This window comes from Bactrocera neohumeralis, chromosome 4 (assembly GCF_024586455.1).
Source record: "Bactrocera neohumeralis isolate Rockhampton chromosome 4, APGP_CSIRO_Bneo_wtdbg2-racon-allhic-juicebox.fasta_v2, whole genome shotgun sequence".
Classification (NCBI taxonomy): domain Eukaryota; kingdom Metazoa; phylum Arthropoda; class Insecta; order Diptera; family Tephritidae; genus Bactrocera; species Bactrocera neohumeralis.
This window is the reverse complement of record NC_065921.1, coordinates 86,898,685-86,921,513: the sequence shown is the minus strand read 5'-3', so window position 1 is coordinate 86,921,513 and position 22,829 is coordinate 86,898,685. Positions and strand designations below refer to the sequence as shown.

Below are 22,829 nucleotides of genomic sequence, written 5' to 3'. Positions count from 1 at the left end.
GACGCGCTCACAAAAGAAGCTGTCGATGAAAACAAAAAAGGCGCGATGTAAACAAAATGAAAACAATTAATCACGTCCCCTACCGCGCAGCAACGATAAATATTACATACAAATACGCGCCTTCAAAGCTCACCGACACATATACATACATACTCGCATTTACGTGGCGAAAAAATGAACGCAAACAAAATGGAACAAAAGCCACAACGCAGCGCATTGACATCGGCTCCCCCGATTTCCCCATTAACCTTCTAACCGACCGCGCCAACACTGCCCTAATCGCCGCAACAGCAGCCACTTTGTTTACTTTTATTTCGTTATCCACTAAATGTGAGAATGTGTGGGTAGATACTTATATGTGACGCTCTCGCCTACCTTGTTCTTCTGCGAATTATTGCTCTCGCTTATCTTGCGCTTCCTTCCGCCACCGATGCCCACCATGCCAGCGAGCGCACCGTGCCCGGCCATAGCGTTGCCGCACGTGCTGCCGCTCGCCGTCGACAATGTTGTTGAATTCAATTCCAAGCGCAAATCTCGATTGGCGCGCTCACGCGGCAACAACAAAGCGCCCACACCAGCGCCGCCGATAACAATATCGCCGCCAACACCAACGCCAGCAGCGCCTGACACTGCCTCCACACCACCAACCGCCTTTGTTGCTGTAGCAAGTGTGCCACTTGCTGCTTGCGGCTCTCCGCCAGCGCTTTGCAATGTCTCGCCGGCAACGTTTGGTGTTCCAGAGAATGTTGAGTTCACGATGTTGGCATACTGTTGTTTCACTGGCGATGTGCTTTTGCTCTTGCGCCGCTCAAAACGTGCCTCAGCAATGACGCATGATTTGCCCTCAACGGCGGTCTCCAAAATTTCGCACTCAACGCGCTCTTCCAGCAGTTGCTGTTGATAGCCAGCTGGCGCATTCTCGCATGTGCTCACCACCATTGGCGCGCTTTTGGCCGCTTTGCTCACATTATTGTTGACGCTCTCGCCCAATGGCACGCTCATGTTGGCGCTGCTGCTCTCTAACAGCGAAGCGACCGAAAGCGTTGTGGATAATGAAAGCGAAGTTAAGCTGGCGCTGGCCGCTTCAGTGGGCATTGTGCTGTTGGTCAGCGCGGTTGTGTCGCTGTCGCCAAGCGAGGCGCTGCCCACGGACGATTGGTACGAGTCGTGACGACGGCGCTTGCTCTTACGATTCTTGCGATGACGATGCTTGGCGCTGTGGTGGTGTGCGTGTCCGCCACGTGTGCCGCCGCGCTTCATCGGTGATGTTAGTTGCTTCTCGTACTCCATGGAATCGACGGGATCGAGCAAATGCAATGGATCACGTATATTCGGCGGTATGATGACCTCCACTTTGGGTGGTGTGGTGATGGGTGACTGACGTGGCGTGGTCGCCGGCGTATTATTGTTCGACGAAGCATTCGAATTTTCATTTTGCAGCGAATTCAAGTTGAGCGGATCGGAAATATTGCCGCCGAGTAAGAATTTGGTAGGCGGTATGATGGTCTCTTTGCGTACACGCTTGTCCGGCAAGAAGAATTTCGATCGTGTGCAACAGAAGTGCAGTGAGCTGGCAGCACTGCCGGATTGTGAGCTATTTGTGCTGCCATTGGCAGTGTCCTTGCCGTTTGGGTGGCCGCCATTGCAGCCGTTGACGAGGCAACAATTCGTGTTCGCATTGCCGCCGATGGTGTTGTGTGCCGCGCCAGCGCAAAGCACGTGATGATGATGGCTGCCGGTGCCCCTGTGGATGGAGAGAGAGAGAAGCGATTAATACAAGTGGAAAAAGGAGTTCAATATTTTTTAGGTTAAGTATTTTCTAATACAATTATACAAAAAGCGTGTATAATACGCATGCGAGGTAACAAATACAACAACAATATACGAAATGAAGAAGAAAATTAAAAAAAAAATTATATTTTAAAGGAAATGAAAGTGGCCATAAAGATAGGAAAATCCAACTGTAAACCAAAATAATAGCGCATATTGTTGTTGTAGCTGTCTTTCTACATAACTTGTTTACAAACGAAACCATAAAATATCAAAAAACAACAATAAATTCCTACAACTTAATTACTAACCCCTTCCCCACCACTGGCAACCCATGCAAGTGGCAACCCCATTCGACTCACCTGTGTGCCAGCAGCTTTTTGTACATTTTCATGTGACCATGGCCGTAACCCAGTTTTTCTAGGTTAGCGATGGCGGACGGTGGCAAGCCATTGCCCGATACACCAGGCCCACCAGTTGCGGCGCCAACACTGCCACCGCCACCTGCCGCATTCGCGCCACCCACGCCACGATGTCCCCCACCACCGCCGCCGCCGACAGCGCCGCCAGCATGCGGATAGTAGTGATGACCGCCAAGCTGATTCTTAAAATTCTGTATATTCTCGAGGTCGGCCTTACTTTGCGCGCTTGCCGCCGCAGATGCGGCCGTTACAACGGCATCAACGCCAGCGCCAGCACCACCAACAACACCGACGACATTACCACCTTGCAGCATATGCTGTTGCAGTTGTTGTTGCTGTAGTTTGGCACCACGCTGTTGCCGCTTGTTCCATGTTTTGCCCTTCTTGTTGAGCAGCGTGGCCGGCGCGGTGGCGCGTCGATGGCGCACAAACTGTTGTGGCGCGCGAAATTGATGATATTGCTGCTGTTGCTGTGCTGGTTTTGCCTTATTATTTGCGGCATTATTGTTGTTGCCAGCGCTTGGCGGTGTTGGTGAGCGCGTCTTCGGCGCGTTGCTGGTGCTGCTGCTCACCTGCTGTTGTTGTTGTGGCGCACTGTTGGCGCCGCTTGGCTGTTGCCGCTGTGATGTGGTCGAATCCACACAATTCTCACTGTTCACACTAATTGCTGTTGTGGAATCGGCAGCTGCCGTTTGACAAGCGTCCTTGCTGCGCGTTTCCATAGTTCCACTTCCGATACAATTGACTTTCAAAGACTGTTTTTAATCGCTTTTCTACTTCGCCTGCGCTTGCTTTTCACTGCATACTTATGTTCGTAGATTTGATTCGCAAATTCACTTTGCCTTGCCTTGTTGTTATTGCTGTTGTTGTAGTGTGGGTAAATTGCCGAAGTTCTCTGTGCTGTAATTAAACAATTTAAGTTTGTGAGTTTAGAGCGCGCGACTTTTTACTGTTTGCAACGTTATGTGTGTGTGCTAGTGTCGCTGCCGTTAGTCTAGTACGTATTTAGTGTGCTTTTAGGCGCTTAATTAATTTACTTCGTAGAAATGCCCGGCAATCAAGTGGCTGTTTCGTGCCTTAAATGCCATTTGGCAGTGCGCCTTGGTCTAAAATTAAAATCTTAGTGAGCAGCGGCTTGATTGCATAGTTTTAGGCATTCTAAAGGGTAAATTTTAAGCAAAAAACACTGCGTTAGCAATTAAGCATCGAATTTTCTATGCTTAATTGCTTGCTGGTTGACCCTTTCTTGTTAAAAATAAAGCGAAAATGTTTCTCTAACTTTTTATGCACAATTCTTTGCATATCTTAGGGCGTTTAGGAAAGGAATTTTTTTGTAATTTTCCACACAATTCCATGCATACCTCAAGGCATTTTTCTTGTTCAAAATAATTTAATTTTTTTTTTTTTATGCACAATTCATTGCATATCTTAAGGGGTTTTCATAGATAACATATTTTTTACAATTTTTCACACAATTCGTTGCATATCTAAAGGCGTTTTCAAAAATCAAATAATATTTGCAATTTTTCATATCTTAAGACGTTTGGAAAAGATGATTACTTCAATCATGAAAAATACATTGATGTTCAATTTCAAAATTTGCATTCATGACAATAGCGAAAAGTGACCATTAAGATAAAATTAAAAAAAAAAAAAAAAAAAAAAATTATTAGTTTCTATAATTCGATATTTCTAGATATGCAAAAATATCTGCTTTGAAGAAGTTTTCAAATTTCGAATTATTTTCGAAGATGTGGTCGTTTTAGTACCGTGGCATTTGCACCGGTTTATCGGACTAAGAAAATTCAAATGCTTCTTTTTCTTGAAACTACTTTTTTTTTGAGATGGTTCACATGATATCCGAAGTTGTACTCAACCAATTCCTTTGAAATTTGATTTTGAAAAAAAGTCTTTGTTATGCATCTGTCTGCCTGAGCCTCGGATTTTCCAAATTTAAATTTTAGTTACTTTAAAAACTTCGAAAAAGTCAAAATGATGTCATTTTTTTCAGGTCGATGCCATTTTGTTTTTTTCTTTGCTCTGGCATAGGTCTATCCGACAGGGACGGCTTTACTAATGCAGAACTTTTTAAAATTGGTTTGTTTAGTTTACTGCAAGGGTTGGATTCATGGTACACAGTTCGACGACATTAAATTTTTTTTAATTTTAATAACCTTTTTTAATTTGTTTTAAATTTATACTATTTTTCTAAATTTTAATTAATTTTTTTTTAATTAAAAAATTTTTTTTTAATTTTTATTAATTTTTTTTAATTTCATTTAATTTTAATTTTAAATTTTTTAAAAATTTAATTTTTTTTAATTTTATTTTTTAATTTTAATTTTAAATATTTTTCCTAATCTTTTAAATTTTTTTATTTTATTGTTTTTAATATTTATTATTATTTTTTATTCTTTAAATATCAAAAAAATCATAAAAAATCATAGTAAGTGTTTAGGTTTAGGCGTCTACACCAGAAAACCTGCTCAATGCGCCTAAACGCAGACTATATGAACATTTTTAATTAATTTTTTTATTAGTTATATATTCTTTATTTTTATTTTTATTATTTAGTTTTAAAAGTACCTAAAATTTAGACCTGCTGAATGCGCCTAAAAGCAGACTATACGAATTTTTTTAATATGTTTTTATTTAATATTCTGTACAATTACTTTTTTTCTTTATTATTTAGTTTGAAAAATGTCTAAAATGTAGGCGTCCAGACCAGAATACTCCCTCAAAGCGCAGTTTTTGTCTATAATGCGCCTAAAAACCGGCTATGAGCAAATTTTTTAAAACAACTTTGACACAATAAGCAGAATTTTCTAAAAATATATTTGCTTCCAAGCTTTAAATGCTTAATTTTTTGCGCCTTAAGCATAGCACGCCTAAAAGCATACTAAGTAATACGTCAGCAGCCGCACTTCGACACACTATTAAGCACACTTCACGGCGCTTTCCATAAACAAAATCCGCTTACCTAAATTATATAACAAATTTTCAACAAACAACTTTGCAAGCTTTATTGTTTGCTTAAGCTTTAAAGTTTATTGGACGAGACTCTTGTAAAAGTCACATTGTTGACGTATCAAGTTTGAAGCGATTATTCAACACACTCTGTCCGGCGCTCAACTGTAAATGTGGCGCGTTTTTTTATTTTTTGGTTTTGCTTGCTTTGTTTCACTTTTTCTTCTTCACTTTCTTGTAGCGGAGCTTGGCACTTGTCATTGACGTTTTAATTCAATTACATTGACCGATGGAATGTCGTTTACGCGGCGGTTGTTGTTGTACTACTCGCCTGCAATGACTTCAACGACTGAAGTTTTTTGCGTTTTTGTTGTTTTTTTTTTTTTTTTGTTTTGAACTTTGCCTGTTTCTAGACGCACTCGTATAACGGTTTTTTATTAACGTTTGCTTAGCGCGCGCTTAAGTAATAAAACGCGGCGCATTCACTACGCTTCAATGCACTTCGTAGACTCGACTCGATGCCGGCCAGGCTACTTAACACACTTTAAAGTCACTCTCGCGCTCGTTGCGATTCTTCTGACTCAGCTCTGCTTTCTAGCTCTGGCTTTGCCACTTCTTTCACTGCACTTTTGTTTTATTCGCGCTTTAATTAAATTTTCCGCGACAATGGCATTCACTTTTTAACACGCTTACGCTCTGCACGGCGTGTATTTGCGCGTCTGTTGCCTACTTTTGGGCGCGCCGACTTATACGCGCTTTAATGCCGAAATCAGCTTAAAATTTCGTTTTTTTTTCTCTTTGTCTTTTTTACTTTTTATCATTTACTGTTTATTTGTTCTGTTTCTTTGTGTTCACTTCCGTTAGTTGACTTCGTTTCTTCCGCTCGAAATCAGCTTCCGCTTCCGTCGTCCACTGTGCGCGTATAATTGTGACTGCGTTGAATGCCGTCTGCGCAACTCCGACCCGGCCGCCGTCAACAGCCACCCGCAATGCTTTTGTGTTTACTGCACCTCGGCTCAGCTTTAAGGGAGCTGCGGAGCTGTCTGAGTACGTGTGCTGCTTCTACTCCGCCCTCTATTTTGTATGTACTATGTGGGCGTACGGGCAGTCTGCCATCAGTTGTTGTATGAAATCTTTAAAGCACTTGCAACTCATGTCAATGTTGTTGTTGCCACAGCGCCTGGTGCGCTCGGATCGCTTTACTCAGGCTGTCTCTTGTCACTGCCGTCGCCTGGCTGCTTTGCTGGCTTGCTGTTGTTGTTGGCGTGCACTGAAATGTAAAAAATGCCCATAAGGGCAAAACGTGTTTAATACACTCGACTTTATTTGTCTAACAACAACAATAACAAGTATAAAAAGTGCTTGAGGTGAGAGGATGGCGGCGGCCTACAACTAATACAATGGACTTAAATGCTAAAATATTAATAAACTCTACACGAGTCGGTATAAATGAGTGCATACATATGCACGGACGTACATTTGTCTGTATGTAAATATACGCCAGCAGCGTCTACGTATATTGCCAGGCTAGCACTTAACTGTCTGTGCGCCAGTTTAAGTCCTTTGGGGCTCACAACTGTTTCTGCTGAGTCAACTCGAGCGCTTCAACTTGACAAAGGTAAGGCAATATGACAGCAACAAAAAGCAGCTATATATTTATATAATGGAAAACAGAATTTAGCTGGCAAAATCATAATCAAAAGCAGCAGGAAAATGTGGGGAATGTGGGCAACACCAGCATATAGACACACCTACATACAAACCCATACAACCAACTCTCAACTAATAACAGCGCTATCTATAGCTGATAAACGCTAAAAGCTTGCTGCCATAAAGTGTAGATTCTATAGGCGCCGTGGAGCACCCTACTACAAAGCCAACAACAAAAATCTAATTTCCTCAACTCCTGTCTATCACGTACGGCGCGAAAACAATCCAAGCATGCGGCTCATCCGCAGCCACCAGCAGACACCTACGACAGCCCAGTCACCCAAAACCAGCAGAGCTCATGAGCTCACACTCACACTTATCCCTGCCTGCGTGCCTTTCGGTATAATTTCCTCTCCACTAACCCCACGCAAACTCTCAAACCCCCCGACTCATTTCTTGTTTCCTCGTGAATTCGTCGCATCAGCTGCTTTCAACCGGAATTTGGCTGATTTTGTGGTTATAAATTGTTCGGGTATCAATTGAATGTTTTTCCGCTCTGCTCCGCTCATTTTGTGCCGTGCCACGAACGCGCACACGACTACAATTTCAATTGAGCAGTAATATCTCCCCTTAGTTTTCCTGCGCTCTGCTCCTTCACCCCCCTCCAGCGTTGTCAACTGCTGCTATTCAATATTTCTTTGCTTAATCTGACGCTTCCGTTTTTACGATAATTGTTGGCGATATTGATGATGGCAGCAAGTGGCACACAGAATTTAGAGTGTGTCTTATGAGAAAACGCCATGAAAAACTGTCGACACGAGTGTTTTGTTCGCAGCATATTCTTCACTTAGTCGTTTTCAGCTTTGCTGTCGCTGTGTGGAAATTCATTTCGAACATTTAATAATGTTGGAATTTTAGATTGCATGTTTGATGACCTTTCAATTTATTGAAAAGCTACTAGGGGATGCTACATGCTTTTTATGTACATAAATCGTTTGCTATAAATAATTATTGCTACTAAGGTGAAGTAATGTCGATTTTGAGTACACTTCCTTGCTTAATAACAATAATAATGTCAATCGAGAATCTTTAGATATTATGGAAGCTTTATAGCTTTTTTAAACAGCAATGTGGATTTAGAGTACACTTCCTTGTTCAATATTAGTAATAATGTCAATCGAAAATCTTTTGATAATATGGCAGCTTTAGAGCTTTTTTAAACTTCAGAGTTTTCTCTACCTTGGGAGCTTTGACTCTGCTTTAGAACTTTTACAAAGTACTAAATTGTTACTAAACATTCTTAAAGTTGAAGAGCTTATATTCGGTTGTTGAGCTATCACTCAGCTTCTAAGCTTTTACTAAATTTTTATGATAGTTCGATGAACTGTGGAGCCTTCACTCTGCTTTAGAAGTAAACTTTCGCAAAGTTGCAGAGCTTTCATACTGTTGTAGAGCTTTCACTTATCTTCTACGCTTTTTTACTTATTTTTTATTTTAGTTCGATGAACTTTGCAGCTTTCACTCTGCTTTACAACTGCTACTAAGCCCATAAACTTTTAGTAATCTTTCGTTAAGTTGCTGAGCTTTCATTCGCTTGTAGAGCTTTTACTTAGGTTCTAAGCTTTTACTAATTTTTTATGATAGTTCGTTGAACTTTATAGCTTTCACTCTGCTTTAGAGCTTCTAATTAGCTCCAAAGCTTTTACTACATTTTCGTACAGTTGCAGAGCTTTCATTCAGTTTTGTAACTTTCAGCCTGCTTTAGAGCTTTTATTAAACAAATCCGCTAAACTTTTACAAAACTTTCGTAAAGTTCAATGAAATGTTAGTTGCTTGTAAACTTCTTTCTTTTCTTCAGTTATTTAGCTCACTTGCATCTTAAAAATTTTATGTTTTAAGCCACATGACCAAATTTTAAATTAGCTACCTATTTTAGCATTAGATTTAATAAACTTTTTGATAATACTTTGAATGAACCTTGTTAGAAGTTTTTTTTTAACAGTATGATTTTCTGTATTATCTTCGAAATTTATGAATATGCCTTAGAGACTGCCATATTTTCGAAAGCTTTCATTTAAAATCTGAATATACGATTTTAGAAGTTCTTTCTTTATATACAATAAAGTTCTAAGGATTCTAGGCACTTTAGTTTTGGAAAGAAAGCATGCAGGATCATCAAAAAACCAGGAGAGTCAATAATATTCAAATTTTTGTCATGAACTATGACTTTCAGCTTTGAAAAGAAAGCTTGCAGCGTCTTCAAAAAGCCAGGAGAATCAATAATATTCAAATTTTTGTCATGAACTATGACTTTACAATATTTAACCCCTACGTATAAAAGGAGTATTATGTTGAATTTGCATTACAATTGGAAATTCAGAGAAAGCAGAGCCTTGAGAGAGCTTTTATTTGCTTAGCAAAATATAAGCTAAAAAACCGAAGTATCTGCATTTGAATGGATTATTAAAGCCAATCAACAGTAAAATGATTCTGAGAACCGACAGTCGATACGAAAGGTAGCGAGAAAGTGATAGCTAAATGGCATTGAAAAACGATAATCTTTAACCCAATCATACTTTGCATTTCAATAAGCCAATAATTTGACGCATCTTCATACAAATATGCGAGGTATGCGAGGTAAGCGATGAAAATGCCCCAAGGATAGAGATAACGTAACGGGTTATGCATAAAATAACAGTTAGCGGCACGGGGGCAGGGTGATGTAAGCGCCGCGTGGGTCAAAAGGCGAAAATTGAGTAAACGCAGGAATGCCGAAATGACAACTTTATAGGCTCGTTACGGCGAGCTGACAGGTTGAACGACTCTATACGACCAACGGGCAAACGGTATTTGAGGCACACACACACAAGCGCGCTGACATACATGCGCTCCTTTTTTCATGCGAGGCAAGCAAGGCGTTCGTGCTTAAGGCGTTGATTATGTTTGTGTGTGTGTGTTGGTGTTGGTGCTGGCGCTTATCACTGCTGTTTGTCATTGTTATTGCCAGCTTTGCGCCCGAGTTTTTGTTGTGCTTTATTGTCATGCTGTTTATTGTTATCATTGTTGGTAGCAAGCTTAACTGTTTGGCCGGTATGCGAGGCATGCAAGCGACTATAAAAGAGAGTATAATCACATATTTACACGCACACACCCACACACATATGTATGTATATACTCGTAAAACACAATGGCAACTGAAGTGGCAAAGCCGATAACAAATATAAACAACAAGAACTCACAGGCAGCTTTATACATATATTAAATGTAGCTCCGCATGTGTGTGTTTGTGCTTTTGTCTGTGTATGTGTGTAAATAAATAACTGCTTAAGGACACTGCTGCGCATAACTTCAATGTAAATAGGTTATAAGGAAGCTGTAAGAAGCAATGAAAGCTAGAAGTGGCAGCAACAGTCTGCAGGCAACATAAGACAAGGCACGACCACCATGTTGTGCGCATGTAAGTATGTATCTACTTATGAAGCACAGTTACTTGTATGTATGCCATGCATTTTACATGTGTGCAGTGGCAACCTTTGTGACAGGTTCATTTACGTGCTCATATGTCATGTGGTTGTGCTTTCGCTGCCACTTCAGCTGTCTTTGACAATGTTACAACAACAACAACAGCAACAGCAAAAGCAACTCCACAAAAGATGACATTTTATTTCAGCACTTCGTTTGTCGTGTGTCTTATAAATAATAATGGCAAAATAAAGCATACATATGTATATACGAAATAAATATGTGTCAGTGTATGTGTGTAAATAAAAATATATTCCGGACTGTGAGCATAACACTTTTTACTGCTTTCGTTTAAGAATTGGTTCAGGAAAATATTTTAATGGACGCAATTGAGCATTAAAAACACCTGCGCTGCGATACTGAGATACAACAAACACACGTACACATACAAGCAAGTACAGTCAAGAGCATATATTATTAAAAAACTGAAAGGCAGCGTGTGTATAAACACATGCACAAACATATACTTGTATGTAAGTACATATGTGCAATATTTTGCTCCTTTTACACATTTCGGTTGCACGCAACGCGGTAGCTTCGCTCAGGGCTAACTCATTCTTTCGCAAAAAAATCGTGTTTGTGTTTGTTTTTTCGCTTGAGTGTTTGGTTTGGACCAGCCTGTGGGTCTGGCGGCGATTTTCCGGCGCGAGGATTTAAAGTTTAAATGTTTAAGATAGCGACTTGCAGCATAATAAAAATGCTGCATTTAAACTTACAACTTTTTTATACAGTTATTTTTGACTTTTTTATTGCTATGAAAACTCATATTTACAGTTATTATTGACTTTATTGTGCTTTTATGAACTTCGCGATGTAAAAAGCTATGATGAAATCTTAATTTAAAACAATATCATTGAAAGATGAGTTAGAAAAAAGCTTTCGCATACTTATAAGAGCTTTGGAAATTATAAAGCTTCTAAGCAATATGATCTGAGCTAAGTAATAAACAATTTTTGTGAATGTAAAAAAGTTTTAAGCGTTTCTTTCAGCTAAAACAACATTCTAAAGCTTTTAGTTTTACAGGTAAAGCTTTATTACCAAAGCTTTCACATTTCATTTAAGCATATGACCAGTGCTCAATATTAACCAGTTTTTGTGAATTTAGAAAATATTTCGACTAGAGCTACATCCAAGAGCTTTTACTTTTACTGATAAAGCTTTATTGCCAAAGCTTTCACATTTCAGTTAACCATAGTTTTTTCATTCCATTTTTTTTTTTTTTTGTTTTAATATTTCAAACATTTCTATGAATATAAAAACTACAACTAGAGCTTTGACTCCAAAGCTTTAATTCATTTAGCCATTAAAACTCTGTGTATGTGTAAGAAATAAATGATAATTTTTTAACCAATATAAAGTACTTTTTGCATTTTTTATACATAAGTACCGAGCTTTCACTTTGATTGCCAGAAGCTTTTACATGCATATAAACACCCTGACCGACGCTAATTTAAAGTAATATAATTGTCAAATAAGTTAAAAAGCTTTCGCTAGTCATACGACTTTGCAAATATTAAAGCTTTTAAGTACCATAATCTGAACTCAGTGTTAGCCACTTGTGAGTTTAAACAAGCGCTAAAGAGCTTTAGGATTAGAGCTACTTGTAGAGCTTTCACTTGTATTCCAACAACAATTCTAAGAATATAAACTACTCTAAAGCTTTGTTTCATTCATTTAGGCACAACGCCTTCATTTCATTTACACGACATTGTTCGAATTTTTACTTTTCTATTTATATCTGCTATACAATAATTTTGTTACCCTGAAGCTTTTGCGAAACTACGGGATAGGTTAGTGAATATCATATACATATGCATGCATAAAAGCTCTCTTGGTTTAAAAGAAATAAAATAGATTTTAAACCGATATAAAGTATTTTTTGCAGTTACAGAGCTTTTCATTTAATTGCCAGAAGCTTTTATATATTGACAAAGAAGTTACAAAACGCTTTCACATACTTAAATGAGCTTTTCAAAAATTTAGTGTTCTCAGCGACAAGATCTGAGCTTTGCTAACCAGTTTTAGTGAGTTTAAAAAACGTTAAAGTGTTTATGTATACTTTTCTTTGCTGAAGCTACATACTGAAGCTTTCACTTTTTTACCCAAATAAGCACTAAACTTAGACCTTTGCTTCTGGAGCTTTCATGCCGTCTTATGGACCTTTCATTCTGTTTACATTGCCATTTTTTTTCTTTTAAAAGCTTTTCTGAATACGACTTTCGTGCTCGAAAGCTTTCTCTCGAATTATGTGCAATTCCATACAGCTTATTTAAGAAATTAAAATGCTTTACATTATAATTACATATATTATGAGTTTCAAGGAAGCTTATCTTAAAGTAAATAATTTTCGTTGTTTGCTATAAATTATAGAGCTTTCATTGTCAGAAGCTTTTACATATAATCATTTCCTTTTTGCAATAATTTTTTACATTGTTTCAAATGCCAGACATGTAGCATATACTACTTTGTTTTCTAATAAATCAAAACAACTGTCAACCTCAACTTAATAACTATACCAGCAACAACAAAGCTTCCTGCATCATGTATGCAACCGCATGTGTACTTTAAAGATATGCAACACTATTTTAGTTATCAAATTAAAATTTCCATAATACCACTTCACATAGTTGCTTGCACAAATTCACACAAAAAGCTGCTTTGTTGCCAAATTGTCAAAACTGCTGTAGCGCGTGCCACCGCACGGACCACCTAGAGCACATACCATAGTCTGGTGGCGTTGCAAATGTAACGGAAAGCGAAAAATTTGCATATTTATTGCATTCACACACAATGACAGTGGCAGGGCGAACGGCAGTGGGAGCGGCGCGCAGCGGAAATTGTACGACGAGTATGCTGGACGGAAGACAGAGTGGAGCGAGCGACTGTCAGGCAGTCAGCCACAGGTATGTTGCGGTGCCTCAGCGGAAAAGAAAGTCATTAATTTACCGTTGCGCAATTTTTGTACGAGCGAATAGTTTTTCCCGCAAGAATTAAAAAAAAAAAAATAACACTCATATCATTTTTATTATTTTCCTTTTGGTTCTTTTATTTTATTTTATTATTTTATTTTTCTTTATTTTTTTTTTGTCTGTTATTTATTCACCGACTGAGTGCGACAACTAAGCTGAAGTAAAATAAATATATTCCACAACTGCAGACTATTTACTTACTGGCTTTGTGTACGGTATATTTGTAAAACTGCGTATTGTTGTTATTGTTGTTGACCAAGCAAATGAACGCGTTGAATGAATGCAGCAGGCAACCATATTTCACAGGCACACAGAGAAAAAAATGTTGTATGTGTGTGAGTGCTGTATGTGTGTTGTATATGAGTGTGCTCTCACACATTTCTATGCATAGTGTAACGGTATTTTATTTGCAGCTATAGATTTTCATCCTTTTTAAAGTACTTTTCTGTACAAAATGGCTGTGTTGTGTGTGTCAAATGACGGCAATCAGTTTTGGGCTCAGAAGGAAATACGAACAAAATACGAAAAAGAAGAAAAAAATTAATTTTGACTGCAGGGAAGCTATAATACACTTCACAGGTGCACTACTTATAACATAAAAGAGTACAAAAAGATCCTTATTTTGATTTTGATTGATCAGTTTGTATGGCAGCTATATGCTATAGTGGTGCGAACTGAATAATATCTTCGTTAATTGTAATTTTACCTTGAAGAAGCATTTGTGCCGAATTTCGTGTTGATACCTCGTCAAATGAAAAAGTTTTTCATACGAAGACTTCTTTTTGATCGTTCAGTTTGTATGACAGCTATATGTTTGAGTGGTCCAATGTGAACAATTTCTTCACAGATTGCATTATTGTCTTAGACAATAACCCCTGCCGAATTTCCTGAAGATATCTCGTAAATTAAAAATGTTGTTCATGCAATCATTTGATTCCGATCGTTCACTTTGTATGACAGCTATATGCTATAGCGGTCCGATTTCGTTCGTTACGACAAATGAGCAGATTCTTGGCAAGAAACGGACGTCTGCAAAATTTCAGTTTGAAATCTCAAAAACTGAGCAAATATATCGCGAATACAGATAGGCAGATGGACAACTCTCAAACGACTCAGCGCGTCACGCTTATCACTAATGTTATATATTCGGGTATAGATATGTTATATGTGATCTCTGACGTTTTCCTCCGTGTTTTATGAACTTCATGGCAAACATTCGACGACTTTTGTTGCCATTAATAACGGTTTAAAACTATATTTAGTTCGTTAGGTTGCCACATATAGCGATATCTTAGCATATAAATAGTCCTCTGGATCAAATGCTCTGAGAAAAAAATAAACACGATTTTATGATATTACCCAATGTGTCAGGGAAACTACGAATTTAAGATACGTGTTGAGCGCTTGAAGGTCGCTTCGAACCTTTGTCAAAGTAACTTCTTAACATATTCACTTTTAGTTTATAGCTTTTATGTTTCATTGATAACATATTCTTATATACCGACGAAGACCTGTTCTACCCGGCTTTTAAGGTTTTGAAATTTAGCTCACAGGCACAACTCAATGGTATCTTAAGTCTTAAAGTTCCTGCTTAAAACACTTCATTCCTTCGAATCATCTTTCCCTGAGTAAAAATTATGTTCTGAGGAAATAAGGTTATGAAGTTAGGCTCTCAGTGGTATACAATGATATCTTAAGTCTTGGAATTCCTACTCAAATCATAAATAATTTTTTTACTCCTTCGAATAGATCTATCTTCTCCACAGAACAGGTTATGTTCTAAGGAATTAGCAGTTTTAGTTATCTTGTGCTCGATTTCGGTTCTTTAACTAGACCTGAGTTCATTTCTGTAGCTTGTTGATATTTCGGTCTACATATCGCATCGTAGATTGTGATGTCTTTGTGTCTAAATAGATCTCTTGTCTACAGTATTCAATGCATTCGTCATAATAACAATTAATTTCGTCATAATAATAATTACTTTAATAACTGAAGCTAATTACCAAAAGGCTCTCAAAGCAATAGGTCGCCTGTGAATCCACTGATAGTAGTCTTCTCACTACACCGAAGTGCATACTCTCTTTTTATATCTTCCAAAGTTAAGCATTCACTGAGGCTTTTCTTACAATATTTTGTTAAAAAGCGTTTTCTACCGGCGCTTCTTTTGCTCTAAAGCTCTCAAAGTCATCTTTAGTGTGGTTTCTAAACTCAACTGCAACAGCTTTCCTCTACTACAAAGTCCTCTCTTTCAAATATCCAAAGCAAACCCACCATAATTGGCCTTCTCAGCCACTTGAAGCGTGCTTTGCGAGATCGAAAGACTTAGGTTTGTGGTTGTGAATTATAAATTAAAACAACATTAATGAAATTAATTAAGAAAAGCTTAATAAGCGAAAATAAATTGTGTATGTGTGTGCTGCAGTGAGAGCGGAAATTATATTTGATTTCATGCTTTCTTTATATTTTTTAAGCCGCTTATTAAGCTTATGCGCCGTAGAGAGCACTCAGCCAAGACAACACAAGCAGCGCAGCGGCAGCAAAAAGAAGAAAAAACTGCAAGAAAAATAATCGAAATCGAAAATTCAGTTAATGCCAGCAAACTGGAGAAACATCAAAAACCACTTTTGGCGCGCGTCAAGGACGCTGCGCGCCGCACCGCTCAGCGCATCGCAGCACAGCGCTCTGATGTGAGTACGAAATAAACGCAATTAAGTGGTCAGGCATAAGCGCACACACACACACATACAGGCAGTTGCTGTCGCCTTCGTGCTGCCTTTGAGCCTGGCAAATTGATGAGAAAATCCAATTAACGTTTCACGGTGATGAAGTGCGAGTGTGGGAGAGCGGCAAGTGGCAGCAAGGCGGAAGACGCAAGGTGGCAGCAGTGAGCTGCGCAGGAAGAGCTTGCCGGACCGCACAAATGCATAGAATGTAGAAAATCAAGTGGTAATGCATAAAAACATGAGCGGCACACAAGCAATTGTATGTATGTATGTGTGTGGCAAATAGTTTCAATGTGTGCGTGTAGCATATGCCACAGCACAGCTAAATTGAGTGGAGGTATATGAAATAAACTGTAATAGTTGCTTAAATGAAAAGCACGCAGGGTATATATGTATGTATGCATGTGTACGTCTGTACATATATGTAAGTATGTGAGCCTCGAGTGGTTGCTAAGAAGCACTTTTTGTGGGTGTAAAGACGCAAGACAATTTCAGTAAATGGTTTGTGTGCGGAAAATGCGTTACAATACACACACACACATCCACACATACAAAAAGTGCCTTCAAATATAAAATTTTATCGCTTACATACGCATGTGGCAAGCAGTTTATGCGCAACCACCTATAAATATGTGCATGTGTGCATGTGTATGGGTGCATTCGACACTGACGTGACCACAAAAGCCAATTTCGTCTCGGTTGTAAGTTAAAAGGCATTAATAAAATACAAAAACAACAAACAAGTAAGGAAGAGAAAAGCACACAATGCATGCAACACTGTGTTATTTTGTTGCTGTTGCAAGCCACATGTACAAATAGCCTGGCACTTCAAATATTTATTATGAAATTAATTAAACATTGTCAAGGCGAAGCAAACACAGGCACATGAAGACATGCACATATGTATGTATATTTATATTCATACATACATAATCCATATATGGACTATTTGAAGCTTTCATTGCTTTCTTTTTATACCCTGCACTAGATATAATTAGTTTGGCAAGAAGTTTGTAACACCCAGAAGAAAACGTAGGAGACCCTATAATATATAGAACCCTCTTTTATGCATATATATACACGATCAAAGATCTTTTATTTTGCACACGTCCTTTTCTTCTCAAGAAGCTGCGAATTTGTCAGAACTGGAACGAATCGGACAACTATAACATATAGCTGCCATACAAACTGAAGGATCCAAATAAGGTTCTTGTATGGGCAGCACTTTTATTTGACGAGATATCTTCACGAAATTTTGCATATATTATTGCCCAAGGCAGCGTTGCAATCTCTGAAGAAATTGTTCAGATCGGAGTAATATAACATATAGCTGCCAAACAAACTTAAAGATCAAAATTAAGACCTTATATGGAAAACTTTTTTATTTGAGGAGATATCTTCAAAAAATTTGCTATAGAATATTGTGGAGAGCAAGACTGCAATTTCCGAACAAATTATTCCAATCGGACCACTATAGCTTATAGCTGCCATAGAAACCGAAATATCCAAAACAAGTCTTTATATTGAAAGCTTTTTTATTTGACGAGATATGTTCAAGAAATTTGGCATAAATTATTGTCGAGGAAAACGGTATAATTTCACAAAAAAATATTTAAATCGGACAACTATAACATATAGCTACCATACAAACTCAACAATCCAAATTAGGACCTTATATGGAAAACTTTCTTATTTGACGAGATATCTTCAAGAAATTTAGCATTTATTATTATCCAAGGCAACGGTATAATCTCACAAAAAATTATTCAGATCGGGCTGCAATAGACTATAGCTGTCATACAAATTGAACGATCCCAATTAGGTTCTTGTATGGAGAGCTTTTTTATATGATGAGATATCTTCACGAAAAGTGGTATATATAGTTATCGGAAGCTCAGCTTCAATCTCCAAAAAAGTAGTTCCGATCAGAACACTATAGCATATAGCTAACGCTGCAAAATCAAGCTTTTGTAAGGAAATGTTTTTATTTGTGAAGGGTATTCTAGCTTTATAAGTAGAACACTACAGATCAATAAATATATACATATATACATATATGTTCAAACGTCGTCGCATGTTCACACACCAATACAAATCCATACACATCTCACCTGATATTCTACATATGTATTTGTATTTTCATTTCTGCCTAGTCAAATAGCCTAGAGCTGTTAATAAATCTTTTATTGCCTTATGAGTGAGGCAAGCAATTGTTGTTAAGTAAATACGACAGACAAGGTAAATTAAATGAAATATGTGAGTAAATAAAATAACTTGAGAGATATTTGCGCAAACAAAAGATGCAACGCACGGTGTTAGGCTGTGTTGTTGTTGTTGCTTGCATTCAAGTGGAACTGTGCAATAATGAAGGAAAATAAATTTTCATGCTGAAAAAACAAGGCCAACAAATATTTCAAATCGTTGAGCTGAATGAAATGGAAACTGTAAATCCAATTATGTGCATATCATTTTTTTGTTGTACATACAAACGCACACATGCACTGGTGTATGAAAATGGAAACACAAATTAAGCTGTCGCTATAGAATTAGCCTTGATATTTGAATGCAAATTAAATGAATATGGAAGTTTGCAAAATGTTAGTTATTTTTGTTAACATTTTGTTATGAAGAAAAATTGTGTGTTTTGGTAGAAAAAATATTTGGATGAATTTAGAAAATTTTAAAAGTTTATTTAATTTTTCACACTAACCATTAAACCATGTCCATCTGTCTGTCTGCATATACGCCTGAGTTCTTAAAATATCGATTTCAAATATTGCACAAGGCTTTTTCTCCACAAGAAGCTGCTTATTTGTCGGAACCGCCAGTATCGGACCAATATAGGATATAGCTGTCATACAAACTAACCAATCGAAATCAAGTCTTTGTATGGAAAACTTTTTTATTTGAATAGATATCTTCACGAAATTTGGCACAGTTTATTATCTCAAACAGGGTTACAATATCTGAACAAATTTTTCAGATCGGACCACTATAGTATATAGCAGTCATACGAACTGACCGATCGAAATCAAGTTTTTGTACGGAAAACTTTTCTATTTGAAGAGATATCTTCACGAAATTTGGCACAGTTTATTTTCTAAGGCAACAATGTAATCTCCGAAGAAATTTTTCAGATCGGACCACTATAGCATATAGCTGCCATACGAACTGACCGATCGAAAAGAAGCTTTTGTACGGAAAACTTTTCTATTTGAAGAGATATCTTCACGAAATTTGGCACAGTTTATTACCCAAAACAGCGCTATAATTTCTCAAGAAATTTTTCAGATCGGACCACTATAGCATTTAGTTGCCGTACAAACTTACCAATCGAAATCAAGTCCTTGTATGGAAAACGCTTTTATTAGGCAAGACATCTTCACGAAATTTGGCACAGTTTATTATCTGAAGCAGCGCTACAATTTCCGAGCAAATTTTTATAGATCGCACCAATATAGCAGGTAGCTGCCATACAAACTAACCTACAAAATTCAAGTCCTACAAATTCAATACCTTAACGAAAATTAGTATATATTATTATCGAAAGCTAAGTTTCAATCTCCGAAATGCAGCGCACTTAAACGGCCTAACTGCTTGCCGACAACAAAAGTTTATAGGGTCAGACAATTATCGTTTAGAAAGCGACTACTTTGTGGTTATTATGTGGAAAATATGTCAGTATTAATAAATACGTTTTTTCCTGTTTTCTATTGAATCAACGATAATCCAATTATCACAAAAATGAACAATAACAATAGTGTGCTAGATTAATTTATTAATGCGTGCGTATGGCATACATACCTACAAACATAGGTGGGTACAACATAACTACACACAGATAACCGACAATTGCGCGCGGCCATTAGATACTTCAAAAAAATAAAGACAAAAAAGAACAGAAAAACGCGCAGACTATTTAAATATCATTAAAATAACATTTTGCAAAAATTGTGCAAGCGATTTTCCGCTAATTACACAATCATTTAGGAGCAGCCGGTTACTGCTAGCGGTTAGCAACCCAAAAGAGGCGGCTGTGGCTGGGTGTAGAGGGTCAGTTTACACGCTGGCGCACGAACTAAAAATATAATGCAGCAATTTATATACAGAATTGTAAAAATAAATATATAAATATATGTATAGGTACTATGTATGTATATTCAAGCGCAACGAAGCAGGCGAAGCCGTGAAAAAATATTTACAAAAACAAAAAACGGCGAACAAAGCAACACAATTAGCCAGTGAAGTGGCAATGCTGGCAGTTAAAGCTGCTACTTACAAGCACATATAAAAAAAAAAAAAAAATTAAATTACAAAAAACAACAACAAAAACAATAAGTTCCACACAAAAACACAATGCATAAAACAATACGCGCTCTTTATTGCGCAAAAAATCTGTTCTAGTTTCCCATACTTCCAATGCAGCTTTTGTTCTTGTTTTTGTTGCAATTTAACAAGTCATATTTCGCCACTGCTTAAAGCATAGTGTAAAACTGTCGCTTCGGTGTTGAAAAAATAAATAACCGACTATTTAATGTTACACAACTACCGAGCCTCGTACGAACACCCACACAAGCACACACTCACACGCGCTTAAATAAATAGTCGCCAGTGTGCCGGGCAGTCGGCTCCCCCATTCGCACCTCGCTATAAAAGCACTGAGCGTGTGTAGCTATTCCACTATGCCATCACACACACCCACACACACGCACCCGCCCCCGCAGCCGAGCCAACAAAGGGCGCTGTGAGCGCAAAAAGCCTGCAAGCCTGCCGAACTACTGTTTACTTTCTGCGCTTGCACGCCATGCAAAGTAAGACGTACATACTTATGTATTTACATACGCACACATGGTTAGTTGCTGCCTGGCATGGCGGCCCTGTCACCTGGTTTTATTGCGTCCATCTGGGTTTTTATTGCCGTTACTGTTCGTAGCTGTTTGCTGGCGCTAATGAATTCATAATTTGCACTTCGGGCGCACAAAATAAACTCACACCCTCAATATATACTTGTATGTAAGTATCTACAAATGTACACGTTTTAGGACAACCCTGCAGGAAAATCGTCAACCTTATTTCAAGGAAAAAGTTAGGTTAGGTTGAGATGTCGATCTTGACAGGCATCTCACTTCGAAAGCTTAAAACGCCATTCCGCTGTGTTACCCTTAAAAAACTGCTATATAATAGATCATAAGACCCTCACAAATCGACAAAGCGCTTTATGCCTATCACAGGGATCATACTTAGACAGCTTAGAACGCCGGCCCGTTGTGTTCCCTAAAAAAACTCCTACATAATTGATCATTGGACGGTAATGGAGACGGCTAATGTCTAATTCAACTATGTGGACTGGTTCCCCGAAGATAGAACTGCCGAAATATTTCATCGTCTATCTTGCAAAGGCTGTATAGATGGTCAAAAAGTGCGTGGCTGTTTGTACCTGACACTCTTCCACTCAACTTTGACAACTAGCGTGCGATAAGATTTTGAACCTTACCGCATGAACGCCATTGGACAATGTCCAGTAAGAACCTACACTATTGCGGCAGGATGAACTTTGGTAAGGGCAGGTAATTCAGAAGATCTCCTGCGTTTTACTTCAGTTCAAAATGATCTTGCAGTCGCACAGGAGCGGGTTGTCAACCAGCGAGGTCATTGGTCTAGTGTTAGAACGCCAGACGCAAAAGGAGATCCACCACGGTCTTATTTCGATGTGAGCCAAACAAGGGTGTCCCTTCTGGTTAGGTCACCGGCTTTGCAGTTGCCGGCACCCAAACGAGTCAGATGTTGACGTAGCAAGATGTTTCATCTAGTGAAGATCCAGAAAGACTAGCTTTGAGCGGTCAGTTAGTGAGCTTGACACCAGCGCCGCTCTGCCGTCAGACTGAATGCTCACCTCCCACCTCTGACTTCCTAGCAGTACATCTACAGGGGCCTGGTAACATAAAGCTAAGATTATACACTTGTAAGATCCATAGCATTTAAATCATGTACGATGGGGTCATATGTAGATGTTCACGCAAGTGAGGAAAGTTCTCCGAGCGCTATTCACTTCGCTCAACCAGGTCACGACTTCCGGTCTTAGATCAAGTATCTTCTGGGTAGCCAAAAAGCATCAGTTTGAAGGCGAGTTAAAGTGAGAAGGCGAATCATCTTTCCCCAGGGTTGTGGGATGGCTATGGTACCCGTCACATAAAAAAGACCCCCAATTTCAAAGTTGTGAACTTTTATTCTCATTCTTGGAAGATAGTTACACAAATGAGAAGTGGATAAGGTTAGAGAAACACATTTTCTAAGTTTCTGGCATTATAATCCATGTAACGGGACCGAAAGTCGAAGTGACCAAATCCAATCAATTCAGCAGGATTAAAGCTCTTACTAAGAAAATACGTTGACATGAAAAGAAAAGCTCCAGCCGTTTATCTGCATAAATTATATCTGAAACCTCGTAACGGTATATGTTTCCGAATGTAAAATACAAACTAATAGGCTTTGCTAGAAATTAGTATATGAGCACTTAATCTTAATCAAATTTCGACAGCAGTAAAGTTGGATGGTACAAAATTTTCTTAAACTCAGCTGAAAGCTCACGGATGAACTGACCCTCTCTTCTAACTCTCGAATCAAAATAAATACAAAATAGGCCCACAAACTTTAAGTTTTAGATATTTTTAGTTAAAAAAGAATGCTATTCTAAATATCAGCAAAACTTTGATGCCTTTGTGCGCAAAATGTGAGAAGAATATTGTCTTTGGGTTGGGCAAAAACTTGCCTCTCTGAACACAAAGCGGAAAATACTGAAACTACAA

The 22,829-nt window shown here is 38.2% G+C and overlaps 1 protein-coding gene and 1 long non-coding RNA gene across 3 annotated transcripts in view; one reads left to right on the top strand and one right to left on the bottom strand.

The window, feature by feature from the left end:
• The window catches only part of LOC126755388 (7SK snRNA methylphosphate capping enzyme bin3), a 147,978-nt gene that overhangs the window by 5,579 nt on the left and 119,570 nt on the right, over window positions 1-22,829 (bottom strand). For both annotated transcript variants that reach the window (XM_050467927.1, XM_050467928.1), the window contains 3 exons: window positions 5,173-6,429; window positions 2,133-3,092; window positions 376-1,744 (listed from right to left, as the gene is read on the bottom strand). In XM_050467927.1, the coding sequence (XP_050323884.1) occupies window positions 376-1,744; window positions 2,133-2,914 (2,151 nt within the window). In that variant the 5' untranslated portion in view covers window positions 2,915-3,092; window positions 5,173-6,429. The remainder of the gene's footprint in view (window positions 1-375; window positions 1,745-2,132; window positions 3,093-5,172; window positions 6,430-22,829) is intronic.
• The window catches only part of LOC126755401 (uncharacterized), a 143,413-nt gene that overhangs the window by 65,137 nt on the left and 55,447 nt on the right, over window positions 1-22,829 (top strand). The window lies entirely within an intron of this gene.